The 15,924-nt window shown below is 37.4% G+C and overlaps 1 protein-coding gene across 7 annotated transcripts in view; it reads right to left on the bottom strand.

Annotated features, from left to right (window-relative positions):
* Positions 1-15,924, bottom strand: part of LUZP2 (leucine zipper protein 2) — a 458,146-nt gene that overhangs the window by 222,158 nt on the left and 220,064 nt on the right. For all 7 annotated transcript variants that reach the window (XM_070624543.1, XM_070624544.1, XM_070624546.1 and 4 more), the window contains one exon: positions 7,590-7,652. In XM_070624543.1, the coding sequence (XP_070480644.1) occupies positions 7,590-7,652 (63 nt within the window). The remainder of the gene's footprint in view (positions 1-7,589; positions 7,653-15,924) is intronic.

Genomic DNA, 15,924 nt, shown 5'->3' with positions numbered 1-15,924 from the left:
TTCCTCCGTATTATCGGCGTACTGTTCAGTGCATCTAGATTTTTCTTAATCTCCTCTATTGTGTTCTTCATTTCCAGTATTTCTGTTTGGTTCTTCTTTATCGTATCAAACTCTTTTGTGACATAGCTCCTGAACTCGTTGAGTTGCCAATCTGAATTCTCTCTTAACTCATTGAGTATTTTAATGATGGCTGTTTTGAAGTCATCGTCATTTAGGTTATATATTTCATTTTCTTTGGGATTGTTTTCTGTGTATTTGTTGTTTTCCTTCTGTTCTGGAGATTTAATGTATTTTTTCATATTGCTTGATGTTGTAGATTTTTGCCTCTGCATAGAGATATAGATTAGTTGCTCCTTCCACTTGTTTCTGCTGGTGTGGTGGGGGAGCAGCTGTTTATACTGCACCAACCAGGAACCCTGTCCGCAGTTGCTAACTGAGCCTGGGCCCCTCCTCGTAGTCACAGTGGTCCTTTGGATTCCCTCTTCTGCCGTGGGGGCCGTCACGGGGGGGCTTCAGGCTGCTGGTGCCTACTGTTGCAGCCCACCTAGACGTGCTCCCTCCTTGGGGTCTGCAATGGTGTTATGGGATTTTCCAGCGGCCAGGGGTAGGATCACTTATATTTGCCACTCCATCACTGTCGGCACCCACAAAATCTCACTTGTCCACTATGGGTCACAGCAGAGCTATTGGCATCTTCTACAGTCTGTGGTTAGCTCACCTAGCTATGCTACTTTTGTCCCAGGGTCTTCCAGCCTTGTGGCTGCCGGATGGGTGCTCTCTACTAGTGCTGTGCAGAGGCTTTTGCTGAGGATGCTGTGAGCCTGTAGGGTTTCTCCCTAGGCTATGGAGCTGGGTCGCTGGAACTCCACCCAGCCCCAGACCTGTTCCCCAGGAACTCAGGTAGCCCTTTGCCCTGACTGGGGGATAGCCGGAGACCCTGATTTCAGTGTTAGCTGGTCAGCTGCTGCCCTGCCTGATATTCTCCTCTCCGGGACCCTCCCAATGTTGTGGATGCTGGGCGTAGCCCCTCCGCTAATGGCAGACCGAGAGTTTTGTCTGCTGCCTGGGCGGAACTCTGGAGCTTCCCCCCCGGGCCACGGAGCCGGCCACTGGAGCTCCACCCAGCCCCAGTCCTCTCCAAGATCTCCGGCAATCCCTTGCCCCAAAGGGCGGGCAATGGCAGCTGGGGGTTGCCTCGCCCTCTGGGATTCTCTCCGGGACTTTCCCAGAGTTGTGAGTGCTGGGTGTAGCCCCTCTGCTAACGGCAGACAGAGAGTTTTGTCTGCTGCCCGGGCGGAACTCTGGAGCTTCCCCTCCAGGGCGCGGAACTGGCCTCTGGAGCTTCACCCAGCCCCAGTCCTCTCCAAGATCTCTGGCAATCCCTTGCCCGGCCGTGCAGGCAGTGGCAGCCAGGGGGCCACCACACCCTCTGTGATTCTCTCTGGGACCCTCTGGGCACCGTGGACACCAGGCGGGATCTCCCCACCAATGGCGGGGTGAGACTCTCCCTGCGGGCTCAAGTGTGTAACTCTAGAATTTCCCTCTGCGTTTAGGAGTAATTGCGGGGGGGTTAGGTAGGGTTCTGGTCACCTGTTTCCACCGTCGCTCCTCTGGTGTGTGCTTGCTCCTGCCCTAGGTGTGTGTTGATCTTCTGGGGGCGTCCATTGGAAGAAAGCCGCTTGCAGGTACTAGGCTGTTCGGTGGGGGTCGGAGAGTTTTCTCTTATCTCCACCTCCTCCCAGAGGGAAGTCCGTCCGCCTTCCAATGTATAGTCGCGTGGGTCTCTCAGACGTCCTGAGATGCTGTCTGGATATCCTTTGTTAAGTGATGAGTGTCCAAATAATTGTAGACTCGAAGGGGGAGAGACAAAGAGGACTGATCACGGCACCATCTTGGATCTTCTCCTAGCCCATTTCTTTTCAGTGCTGAATAATATTTCATTGTCTGGATTATCATAGTTTATTTATCCATTAACCTGCTGAAGGAAGGTTGCTTCCAGGTTTGGCAATTATGAATAAAGCTGATATAAACATCCGTGTGCAAGCTTTTATGTGGACATAAGTTTTCAACTCCTTTGGGTAAATACCAACGAGGATGATTGCTGGATCATATGTTTAATTTTATAAGAATCCACCACACTGTCTTCCAAAGTGGCTGTACCATTTTGCATTCCCAGCACATATTATTTTTTTACCACAATAACAAAAAGTGGAAAAGAGTGAAAATGAACAAGTAAATCAATGAATTATGTAATATAACTTCAAGCTACTATAAAGAAAATAAACAAGATAAGGTGTCAGAGTTTTTTTTTTATTACTCATGGATTTTGAATAAGGTCATAAATTGCCTTAAATTGTGACCTTATAATTTTGACTTGGGTATAGTACAAAATTTTGCTGTTTTGTCATTGGATCAATTATCTATTTTGGACACACTATAAATTTCTAGAATGAAACTAAGTAAAGGTGAGTTCAAAAAATAGTAACTTATCATGCCAATTTTCCCCGAAGGAGTAAACACTATAAAATCAATATTTATGTAGTCAAATAATTAAGAAAGCAAATAACCTGATCCCATTGTGTTTAAAGAATACAAATGAACTTTTTGACTTTTAAAAACTCTCACCAACTGAGCTACACCATTTTGTAATTCTTAAAATAAAACTACAAACCCTACAAACTTGTGTTATGGATTTTCATTACGGATGAACTGGGATATTGTATGTGTCTTTATAATTTTGTAAGTCATTAATAAACTATTTTGATTTGTTTCTTCTCCTTGTCCATCATGTAAGCAGCACTCATTCCATGTTCTCAAACTTGCTCAAAAGGATTTCCTCTATGAATTTCCTTTTCTCACATCTCTAACCTAGTGGTAACTCCTTTACCCTCCCATATCTAGTTTATGTTCTTGAGTAAAGATGACCTAAGATGTATGGTGTCAGGGAGGGGATGAAACCCACTTCCAGTTGGGATGTGAAAGCTGGATAAGCACAGAGATTCCAATAACAGTGGTAGATCCATGATGCACAAAGGAGGGCATAGTGGAGTGAAGGAGGGGCTGAGAAGCAAATACAATAGAAAAGTGGATCTCTAAGGATTGAAAACCAAGCAATTCTTCCATTTCCTCCCGGGCACAGGGATGGAGATGATCAGTTAGCTAGTGTTATATGACTAAAGATTCCCTAGTGCCATTGTTATTGAGAATTTGAACGTAGCAAGTAAATATAAAATGAGGAGAGTGAAGAGCCTCAATATGTTTGGATTGAGGGTGGAATTATTTCCAAGGGAGCATTGTTAACAAAAACATGGAGATGCAAATGCATGATGCATGACTTGGGACCTGAAATGATTACAATATCCCTTATCCGCTCTGATGGGAGGGATAGTAGGGAAATAAGTGAGGATGACAGGGACTGACAGAAGTGTTTGATGGTTTTGGGGGATGCATTTTGTTTTATGAATCCAATATCAAGTCACTCTTTTGCAATGAATCTTTCTTTTCTGTGAGAAATCCATTTCTATTTTGAGAAGGGTTTAGACCGTCTAACAAAAGAATAAAAATGTGACTCATTCTGGGCAAAAGAAAGTGTCCCATTCCCCTGGCCATGCAGATTGGCTCCAGGATGCGAACAATTCAGGATCTTCCCCGGGATTTTTCTGCTGAGCAATCTGAAAAGATTGTCTCATTTGGCTATTGTTTCTAAGCTTGTAGGAGCTTAACCACATGGTTCTTAGTCTTCTCTGCCACGTGGAGAGAGACTTTAAGAGATGGAATGTGCCCATCTAGAAGTAAGTGAGAAACAGTGCTGTCTTACTTTGGTATTTTTATTTAAGTGAAATATGGGGTTTTTATTTGTTTGTTTGTTTAAAACCATTTCCTAAGCAAAGATCTATTTGTACATAGCATTGCTTATTGAACTAATTTTATCTTAGAATCCAATGACAATAATAATTATGATGATAGTTTCTATTTGTTAAGTGATAAATATGTGCTAAATGGCTTACATACATTGTTTCCTCATTTACTAAATTAATAATACTCTATAAACGTATAAAACAATGTTTACAAAAGACATGAAATTAAGAAATCAAAGTTTCCCCTTTACTTGAAAGCAGAGAACACTGGATATTCCTCTATCAGAGAACAGAAACAGCGACCCAGTTGCAGCCGGGAGCATACAAGTCACACAATTTCACCTGAGAATCATTCTTAAAACTTCACGCAGTGTAGCCATCTAGCCAACATTCTGAAGCAGGAAATTAGAATTTGGGGGAATTAATTGATTGCAACAGCAAATAAAATGAAATGTAAGGTAGATCGTAATCTCCAGTAAAACAGCAGTTCTGGCTTCTGAAGTGCTGAGTAAAAATTCTGTGTCCTTGCAAAGCAGAGAGTTCACTGATGTAGTTATAGCTGAGGGTGGAACTTTTCAGATCTATTTTTCTGGGTATTAAGCTTTGGCTCTATCAATCAGATTGGCCGCCCCAAAGCCTCCTGATAACACATACCTACAGCACTGATTTGGGGACTAAAACCACATGCTTTGCAAGTAAGCTGGCCTGAAATTGGATTCAGTACAATCACCAAAATTAACTGCTTTCTTCTTACCAATAAATAACTAACAATCTTTCCACCTTCAAGGGAACTTTTGAGAATCAACCTCTTTTTGTCTGCTTTCTTGGTTGAGAAAGAACAGCCATAAATTCTAATCCTTTCATTCCTTCCAAAAGCCACCCCTTCAATAAAGCACTCAGGGCTCACCACACCTGGGTGGACGATTGCCCTCATCTGCCACCCTATAAGATTTTATTGTAAAAGGCTTATTTCAATCTGTTTTTTATTGCAGTTATTTTGTGCAACTTTTTTAATTATTATGTATCATTATATATCATATAGCAAAATATGTTACCTGCTGTACAACATTATATTCTTTTCTTTACATTCCTCATGATAAGAGATTGTTTTTCACAACTGAAATTTAATAATATTTATATCCCTCAGGACTCTAGCACAACGTTGGGACCATATTGGTAACTGAGTAACATGTTTATTCTCGAAATGAATATGTAGATAAATAAATTTTATATATCCGTCCAAATAAGCAATATTAGAGTACTTCCATAGACAGACTTATATCTAATAAAATGTTCCCTCCTTGCCTGTTTAAAAAAAAAAGTCTATGTTGTTTACCTGGAAAATACGCAATGACACAGGTGGTGGAGTGGTTTGAATAGTAGCACCCCAAAATTCTTGTCTGCCTAGAGCCTCTGAATGTGACCTTATGTGGAAATAGGGTCTTTGAACAAGTAAGTAAGTTAAAACCAGGTTACAATGGCTAGAGTGGGCCCTAAATTCATGAACTGGTGTCTGTATAAGAGGAGGAGAAAACACAGAGAGAGAAAGACACATAGAGAAGGCCATGTGAAGACAGAAGCAGGGATTCTTGACAAGCCTAAGAATGTCAAGGATTGCCAGGAGGCACCAGAAACCTGGAAGAGGCAAGGAAGGATTATTCCCAGAACCTGTAGAGGGAGCATGTTTGCCTTCATATATGAAAAAAGTGCTGATCATTCTTCAATAACGTTTCAAAGATCCCTTCTTCTACTGGGACTTCTCCAATAGCCTCACTCACAAGGACTCAGGGGACTTCAAGCTTCTCCCAGAAACCTGTTAATAACTATATTGTCTCCCTCATCTCTTCGTACTTTGTTCAATCATTTTACCTGCTTTGTTCTTACTCCTGAACAAAAATCTTCCAGGCAGTGCCATATAGTTGCACTGTACAGAGTATGGGTCAATTATCCTGTTCAACCTCTACATACCGGTCACTTGTCAAAATGACAAGCCTAAAAATTCGAGGAATTAATACAAAGGAGTCAAATTAAAAAACACTCAGCTGATGATATGCATTCACCATTAGGTTTTGCTAGAGAAGTTGAAAACTTTTCTGGTTATCAATTTTCATCTTGCAGCTTTTCAGTGTCATAAAAGTGGGTAGCAGCAAATTTAATTACAAAACTTACATTTAGCAGACAATATTTCTGTAGAGTTGCATTTCTTTTAGAATTATTCTAGCCTATATACTAAGGAAATTATATTACACTATAAAAGTATCCCCTGGAAATAAATAAAATAATTTGTTAGTCCTCATATGTACTTGTTATGAATAATTTACAGTTTGATTTTGAAAGAGCTTCCTCTTTAGTTGAATTTAAGGTTTTTAAAAATTATCTAAGATTATAAGTTAAGATAACACTTACATAGAGATATAAATTAACCCATAATCCTCTCATTATCACACAACTGGGTTCATGTTGTTGTGTGTGTGTGCTTGCCCCCAAATGTACCTTCTTTCCTATTTTAATATCGACTTTAATCTTGTTTTAAACACTCCCCTTGTCATAAACGGTCCAGGAGAAGTTCTGACTTGAGTGACCTCGCCCTCTCACTGACCCTCACTGAGCCCCAGCCAACAGGAAATTATCCAATACACCCAGCATTCTGGTCTGCTGACATTTTCCACCGTAAACAGGAAATCCAAGAAGATTTAGGTCTCAGGGAAAACATTATCAAGCCCAGCCCATCACACTTTCTTAAGAAGACTCAGAAGAGAAAATCGTTAGAAAGAAATGAAAATAGAATAGAATCATCAGAAAGCCACTTAAAACTTTTCTTGCTGTCCTTTCTCCTATGTGTTCTTCACAAGACTGATAAAACATTCTAACACCATAATCAGAGTACCGATGCAGAATCTGACACCCGGGCATTTGTAAAGCCTAGTTTTTAACCTTGATATCAAGGTGGAAACCATTTAGGAATAAGGTAGCTCATCTGTTGTTTAAATATTTCAAGAAGTAAAAGGAAGGAAGGAAGGACAGAAAGATAGACTAGTAAAGCTAGAGAGTGATTTGGGATTCAAAATAAGCCATAGTTAGTGGGATTGAGCAAGGAAGGTGTTTCTAATCAGTCATGCTTTAACAGTCCTAATTAACTAATTGTGTTCAAGAAAAAAGTTAATAAAGATGTAGAAATAGAAATGTGATGGCAAAATTTTAGAAAATAAAGTAATTTTATGACAAGATAGACAAAGAATCAAAAGAGAAAAAAAAACATATAGTATTTTGTAGAGCCTTCGCATTTTAAAGGCTATAATGAAAGTGGTTCCAGTTTATTTATGCTCAAATTGTACAGCGTTCTAAGATTCTCCTCAACAAATTTTCACTCTAGATTGGCTCTTCCTGGCATGAAGTCAATTCTGTCTAGCCTTCACCTTTATCGCCTGTGCTGTCATTTGGTAGACAGATACATTTATGAAATGAAAATTAATTTTTACTATTAGTCCAAGAAAAGTATAATTAGAAGGGAAAATGAACTGGAAGGTGTAAACTAATGACATTATCAAACATATACAAAAGTAGGGATTATCTACTCTTCGAAATTCTTAACCTTACAGTTCCTCTCCATTAACACATAACTGAGGGCCAAGTTTGCATGTGATCGCTACTCCAAAACTTGTTGCAAATCTGTAGGTGGATTTGTGCATACTCTTTGATTTATATAAAATTTGCCTAAAATATAAGTCTTACCTCATTCTGGAGATCTCGGATCATTTTGCTCTTTCTTTCCATTTCAGTCTTCAAAAAATTTATCTGAAAATGAATAGAACATTATGTAAACATATTTCAAATTTATTTCTATGGCTTTTATAAATTTATTTTTGTGATTTTTGAAGTATAATAAAATGAATCTCTCTTTAAAAATAAATATTGAAAAAGAACGAAGGACTAAAATTTTCGTTAACCAAACCTTTATTGCCCAATTCATACATATATCCACTGATTATTTAAAAATACCCTTTTCTCAAGTAATAAAAGTTTCTTTCTTTATAAATTGAGAGACCATGCACATTATGACTGTGATTCTCTTACCTGTCTAAACCTCAATAAAAAAAATATGACTGCAAAAAAATAAAACTAGATTCTCAGATTGGGCCTAGGAATCTCTATTCATAAAACACTCTCCAAGTAACTTTGACCTGTGGCCAGGTTTGAAAGCAAGTACCTAGTGATATTCTTGACTTCAAAAGCATGGAATGTTATCAAAACTGTACCAAAGAAACAACGATGTTTCCTTCTGAGTATGATATTGTTGGGATTTTTAACCCCAGGCCAGTTATTTGAACTGTATTTGCATAAAGGCAGCATCTTTATTTGCCTGAGCACTTCGAAAAAAGTCATTATAGCGCAGTTGTTTAGATTTGAGAATTTATAGTCACTGGGGGTTCACTATGATAAAAGCTAACTGTATCATGGTGGATGAAAAATTTACTTTCTCCAATTTTCAATTTTCTGGTAGTTAAATTTTAAAAAAAAGTAAAAGGACATGAGTGAAGTTAATTTTACTAATATATTTATTTAATTCAATATATTCACAATATCATTTTGAGGGGCCGGTCCAGGAGCATAGCAGTTAAGTTCACGCACTCCACTTCGGCATCTGGGGGTTTGCAGGTTCAGATCCTGGGCACAGACCTATGCACCACTTATCAAGCCATGCTGTGGCAGGAGTCCCAGATAAAGCAGAAGAAGATGGGCACAGATGTTAGCTCAGTAATGCATTATTAATAATATAACTGACATTATCTTTTGAAATATATCTTTAAGACCCACTGTGTGTTTTACACTTCTCGCACATCTCAGTTTGGACTAGCCATTTCACAATGCTCAGTAGCCTCAAGTATCTAGTAGTTATATACTGGACAACAAAGTCTTAGAGGATCCCTGGAACGATCCAGAAGAGACCAGTGATGTGGATTATCTTGAGATCGATTGAGTCAACAGAAGTCAAGTTTAGGAGTCAAGTCAATTTTCACCATATATACAGATTAAAAAAAATTAATTCTGAAACGTTTCAAACATAAACTAAAGAACAAGAAGTATAACATAAACATATATAAATATTTTGTCCAATTGTCCTCAGACTTTGTAAAGAAAATGTTACATCTAATCTTTCTTCCTTCCCTCTCCCCAGAGGCAACCACTCTCCTGCAGTTGATGTGTGTTAGTCTTGTGCATATTTTTGTACATTTATACTTATTGAGTTTTGCGCAAGGCTTTATAACACATGTTAACTCCTTTTGTTTTCTGGCTGTGTAGGTGTCCCTGTATTTTCATTCTCTCAAATGGTAGTGGAAACCTAAACCAAACAATTTTTGATGGTCAAACCACATATAAAACAGAAGCAGAAGCCTGAGAACTACCATGTCCATTGTTTTGGCCATAAACACTTTCAAGGTAAGTTTGACCTATGAAGATACTGACAGCAACCCAAAAACATGAGTCACATAACCAATGTTGTGGCTAGACTGGCCTTCTGGTTCTTACTATGGCTGCAAGACATCATCAGCAATGACCATCATGAAACTTTGCAAAAAAAGGTTTATTACTTACAAGTCCTGGAAATTACATGGCACACTTGGGGCCACACCGTGAGGTCACAGAGAGAGAAAGAGTGAGAGAGAGAGAGTGCAGACCTGGGATTCTGCTGTTACTGGGGACAAGGTGTGGGGGGGCTAGAGTTTCTCAGGCTCACTCATTATTGGTAAATTTAAGACATAAGAGCAGGAATTTAAAGTATGAGAAGAGAAAAAACAAGTAGCCAAACAGTCAGTTATGGAAATCAACCAGGATCTCTAAAACAAAGGAGCATGTGGTCGAGGAGAAGCTTGGCCTGGCTCTTTATCTAGTTCTGCGGCTGGTAATGTGTTATTTGAGGTCGCCATCTTTGAAGGGGATGCCTCCCCACACAATCAAAGCTTAAGTCAGGGCCTTGCATTAAAATAAAGAAAAACCAACTGTCAGGGCTTCTACTACCTCTACCCAAGCACTTTATGAGCATAGGAAAATTTTGATATGTTCCAGATTTGTCTTTAAGTCTTGAACTACTTAAAGCCATCTTGCTGATATTAGTAACCTGCTCTTTCACTGATACCATTTGCCCAAAAATCCTCACATTTTGATACTATCCAGTATACGTTATCCATAATTAACAACTAACCTTAATTGAGTGAAAGAAAATATATTGCAATGTCAAGAATATAATTATTTAAATTTTAAACGAGGACAGAGAAACTTGAGAATGCAATACTCAAGTATTCAGGACCTAAAATATATCAGAATATTCAAGAAGCATTAGTATTTGAAACCATTGGTCTAAAATCCCAGCAGGTTTTAACATCCCTGGAAGAATAAGCATTTCTAGCAGATAGTTATGAAATAATTCTCAGAGACAGAAAATACCATTTATTTACTTTGAATACAGAATGGAAGAACATAGCAATTCTTTACTTTTAATGAGAGTCAAAGCTTGAAGCTAATTCTCGTCTTTAGACTAATTATGTCTCACTTAGGGCAAGTTAAGCCATAAAAACTAACAAGGGTAGTGAAATGCATCCAATGAGCATTAATATCTTTAATTACTCTGGTTGCACCTGAGAGCTCATTCTTCCTTGCTGTCTGTTAGGTTTTTCAAGAGGAACACACAGTTGAAAGATTTGCCAGTCCATTATTTGCTTAGGAATAAAAAATGTTCACATATTCATAAAAAGTTTATTTTCAAACAGAATTCGATCAAGACAGATTTAATGCTTTTTCAATTTAATTTTTCAGAAGTTTATCTTCTTTTATATCTTTGTGATTTAAAAGTAACAGCACTTTTAAGTCTCACAGCGTTTTTCTTTTTTGAGGAAGATTAGCCCTGAGCTAACATCTGCAGCCAATCCTCCTCTTTTTGCTGAGGAAGGCTGGCCCTGAGCTAACATCCGTGTCCATCTTCCTGTACTTTATATGTGGGATGCCTACCACAGCATGCCTTGCCAAGCGGTGCCATGTCTGCACCCGGGATCCGAATGGCGAACCCCAGGCCGCTGAAGCGGAAAGTGGGAATTTAACTCCTGCACCACCAGGCTGGCCCTTCACAGCATTTTAATGGGAACTTAGCAAATGACGTGGGTATTTGCAACATCTTTTGCGTAAAATACACAATCTGTTATTTTTATGGAAAAAGGCATAGTAATTAGATATGTAATCAAGGGCAGCACATAAAATTATCTGCTCTTAAATCTAAAATAGCACCATATTTGCAGAATTAAATCCAATGTTTTCCCTCTATTGAGAGCGAGCAATTACAATTATCTTAGTCTTGCTGTCTTATCCAACCTTCAATTATACCAACTATAGTCTTCCTAGAAGAGAAAATCATTACAGAATTATTTACAACTACAAAAATTTTTAAAAATATATATTAATGTAATCTTTAGTTAACCTTGAATCTTCTAATAGGGAGAAAAAGCACAAAACATTCTGTTTGAGTCTACCAAAATTTGGAAGAGGTGATTCCCAGTGATATGAAATCTGTTTCTCCTGGATTCCACCAGATGCACATTTAAAAAATAAAATAATCACAGCTTTAATAAATATATGTTCTTCTCATGTTTGTTGAGGTTGCTGTCATCTCTTTCTGGATTCTGAATTAGAACATATCAATCATTCAATTCAAAACCTAGAACACATTTTAATATTTTTAATCTTGAATTTATTTATATAGGAATTTTACATCTACATTAATTAGTGAAAATGTCTATTAGTTTATTTATGCATATTGTCATTAATTGACTTTGGAATCATAAATGCACATGCTCATAAAATAAGATGAGAGTATTTGCTCTTTTTCTATTTTACAGAAAATATTTGCCTATGTTAAGAATTAACTGATCTTTGATAAATAGGTGGAAGTCACCATTAAAAGCTTCTGGCTCTGTAATTTTTGGGAAAGAGGGTCTTTTAGCACAATAAGATTCCAGCTGTTTTAGTTTATTCAAGTAGTAAATGTCTTCTTACAGAAATTTTGGCATTTTTTATTTATTCATCTAAGAATTTACACATATAATTTCAACTTTATCATGAACAGTTGCTTATAACACTTTTGTTTCTTTCAATGTCTATTTTGAATATGGCTAGTTGCCCTTTCTCATTCAATATTTTAAAATTTAGAGCTTTTCTTTTATTCTTATTCAATCTTTCCAAAGTCTATCATAATCTTTTCAAAGGACTTAAATATATCTTTTTTCATTTTCCTCACCAGTCTTTATAATTCTCTCTTTCCTTATTACATTGGCCTTGATGTTTTACTTTTCAACTAACTTCTTGAATTTATGTTGCTAATCTTTCATCTTTCCTTAAAAATGAGTTTAAAGCTATAAATTTCCCTCTATTATATTGGCGTGCAGTGTTTTCTTTATTGTTAAGTACCAAGTATTTCTTAATTTATTTTATTGTTTCTTATTAACCAAAGGGTTATTAGAAAATGTTATGTATATTTTTCAAATATAAGGAATTGTTTAGCTATTTATAAGAATTTATTTTTAATTTTATTACAATAGGACTGAATAGTATACTATATGTTATTAATATTTTCGAACTTATAGAACTTCATTTATGTATTATACATATTTTATTTCTATAAAATTTCTATAAATTTTATATGTATGCTCAAAAAGAATATAGACACTTTGTTGGAGACTTTTCTATATATCTAATAGTTTATAACTATTAATTGTATTTTTACCATCTTCAATGCACTTGCCTATCTATTTCTCCTATCACTTGTAGATTGATGGATGTTGAAGCTGCATTGTTAAGGGCATATATGTTTATGATAGTTATAGCTATAATCTCTCATTTTAGTTTATTTTGCTAGTATACAATGCTTTATCTCATATTTGTGCCTTAAATTCCACTTGCCAGGCATTAATATTGCTGTCAATTATTTCTTTCTTTTAAGTTGTTTTACATATATTTTCCTATTTTGCTTATTTTAAGTATGTGGTCTTTTCACTTTTTAAAATTAGCATATTTGCACATGTTGTCCTATTCTCTTAATTTTAGTTATTCTGTGTCTTTTAAAAATTTTATCACTCTATTTAACCCATTTTAAGTTATTATAATTTCTAGTACATTGAAACTTTTACCATCATTAATCTTTTTGCCTACTTTTTTCTTTCCGTTGGATAATCTATTTATTTCAATTTTTTTCCCTCTTGTTTATTTCCATCTGGTAGGTCAAGTTTTTCTGTGCATGGGTTTCACAGTTATTCATTCTAATTTTGTTTTTATAATAATTTCTTCAAAGTTAAGATATAGGAAATTCATAAGAAGTTATTGCTTATTTACTAAATGCCCCTTTAATTGCTCTGTCACCACCCCAATCATGTTTCCTGTTTTTTCCTTTTTGGTTCCATGTTTCCTAAGAGGAAAAATATGTTTGCCTGTAGAAGGCAGGAAACTCAAGAGATGAGCCCTCTGCTCTGTGAAGGGTTTCAGAAATTTCTCGTTCAGTTGTCCAATATTAGCGGAAAGCATGGGCACTCATCTGTGTAAGAAGTAAGGCGGAACAGTATATTTCTTAATTCTGATGTTCACTTCCTTGGGGAATGAATAAAAGTCTGGAGTGTTCTTATCATAGACGACGTCAAGCTTTTATCAGCCTCTTGTCCCAGCATGTCACAAGTGGATAATTCTCTTATGGCGCCTACAACAGCATAAGGTGAGGCTCCCACTGGAAAAGCAAGGCTTCTGACTTTAAAGCTGGCTGAAATTTACTCTCTTCTATTCTTCATTCTCCATTCTCCCATCTCCTTTTGTATCTCCTTGAGGCAAAAACCAAAGACATTGCCTTCTCATTCACACCTTGGGCTAGCTGCAGTAGGACTCCCTTTGACATTGGTCATTTGGAAATTTTGGTCTCTATAGGGAGCTGTGGCTATAGTAATGCATGCATTTTCTAACTTTCTCATCAGATGGAGGAATGAGTGTATACACCTGTTAACTTCAAGAGAGGAATGGGGTATACTTTCTGGTATTACTTCCCATCACCTAGTTATACCAAGAACTCCATTTCCCTTTTTTTTTTAAGATTTGCACCTGAGCTAACAATTGTTGCCAATCTTTATTTTTTCTTTTTATTCTTCTCCCCAAAGCTGCCCAGTACATAGTTGTAGATTCTAGTTGTGAGTGCTTGTGGCTGTGCTATGTGGGAAGCCGCCTCAGCATGGCCTGATGAGCAGTGCCATGTCCACGCCCAGGATCCGAAATGGCGAAACCCTGGGCCGCAGGAGTGGAGCACGCAAACTTAATCACTCAGCTATGGGGCCGGCCCCAAGAACTCCATTTCTAATGAAAAGGTTACACACATTATATGTCAACTTTTCTTTTTATATATTTTAATTTTCTAAAATATATAATGAATAAAGGAGGATCCTGTACTGAAATATATTTTGTTTCCCTCTTCCTCCCATCTCTCTGTCTTTGTCTCTCTCTGTTGCTTCACATACGCACACTCACACAATCACACACACCAATACACCCATATATGTACATATACATTTTTATATACGATATAATAATTATATAGAGACATGATTTTATAATTACTAAAAACCAAAATTGACAATAATAGTAAATAAAAATAAGAAAAGTCAGTCTGCAGTTAAGAAAATGCAAGCCACGGTAAAAAGGTCACTTCAATTATCTAGTCATTAATAATAGAGACAATGAAGCCGAGTTTAACCTTGATGACTAATAGGTAAAATGTCTAATTCCAGTAAAGAAAGAGTTTCTAATTTTCCGGGAACCTGAGGTCAGTCTCAAACAATTCAAAGTCAGCTTTTAAGAGCAGATATTGGCAACTTACGGCATGATATCCATAAAGTTCATAACAAAACTATTTTTAACAACAATATAAGTAGAGTTGGGCAAATAAATCATCTTTAATTATGAACAATGGGATATATTACTTTAATCTTTCTTCTTTTCAGGTGTTCATTCTTCTCTTATTCCTGATAATTCTTACTACAATATTAATAGATAACAAAGGGTTTAAATGGTTATAAAGAGAAAATAGTAATAGTGATGATGATGATAATTGATTGTGACATAGTGATTTGTTATAATATATATTTGGGCCACAGTTCCTGACTGACAGTTCCTATAACCCTTAGAATTTCCTAAGCATTTTTGGATGGCACTTAAGGATGGGGCTGGTTGCCAGGAGAACCAACCATGTGATTAGAGGGTTAGAACTTTCAGCCCCACCCTGCTGACCTCTGAGAAGGAGAGCGGGGCTGGAGGTTGAATCAATCTCCAACAGCCAATGATTTAATCAATCATGCTTAAGTAATGAAGCCTCCATAAAAACCCAAAAGGACAGGGTTCAGAGAGAGCTTCTGGGTCGTGAATACATGGAGATTTGGGGAGAGTGGCACGCCCAGAGAGCATGGAATCTCCACACCCTTTCCCCATACCTTGCCCTATGCATCTCTTCCATCTGGCTTTTTCCGAGTTATATCCTCTCATCATAAACCTGTAAACCAGTAAGTAAAATATTTGAGTTCTGTGAGCCACTCTAGCAAATTAATCAAATCCAAGGAGGGGGTCATTGGAATCTCCAATTTATAGCTGGCCAGTCTGAAGAACAGGTGACAACCTGGGCCTGTGATTGGTGTCTAAAGCTGATTGGGGAGGGGCGGTCTTGCAGGGCTTTCATACAATTTTGAGGTCACTATACAGTCTGCTCAACACTTTGCATGCATCAGTTCGTATAATCACTAAATAAACTGTTTTATAAGTAGCACAAACAAGCTTTTTACCATAAAAGAGCCTTAGAGATAGACAATAACTTTCTTATATTGACCCAGCTAAGACATGATGGAGATGAAATTGAAAAAGGAAGGAGAAGGGCCGGCCCAGTGGCGCAGCGGTTAAGTGTGCACGTTCCACTTTGGCTGCCTGGGGTTCCCTGGTTGGGATCTGGGGTGCAGATATGGCACCACTTGGCAAGCCATTCTGCGGCAGGTGTCCCACATAT

This window comes from Equus przewalskii, chromosome 6, assembly GCF_037783145.1.
Source record: "Equus przewalskii isolate Varuska chromosome 6, EquPr2, whole genome shotgun sequence".
In the NCBI taxonomy this organism is placed as follows: Eukaryota; Metazoa; Chordata; class Mammalia; order Perissodactyla; family Equidae; genus Equus; species Equus przewalskii.
The sequence above is the reverse complement of the archived record's forward strand: the minus strand, read 5'-3'. Positions and strand labels throughout refer to the sequence as shown.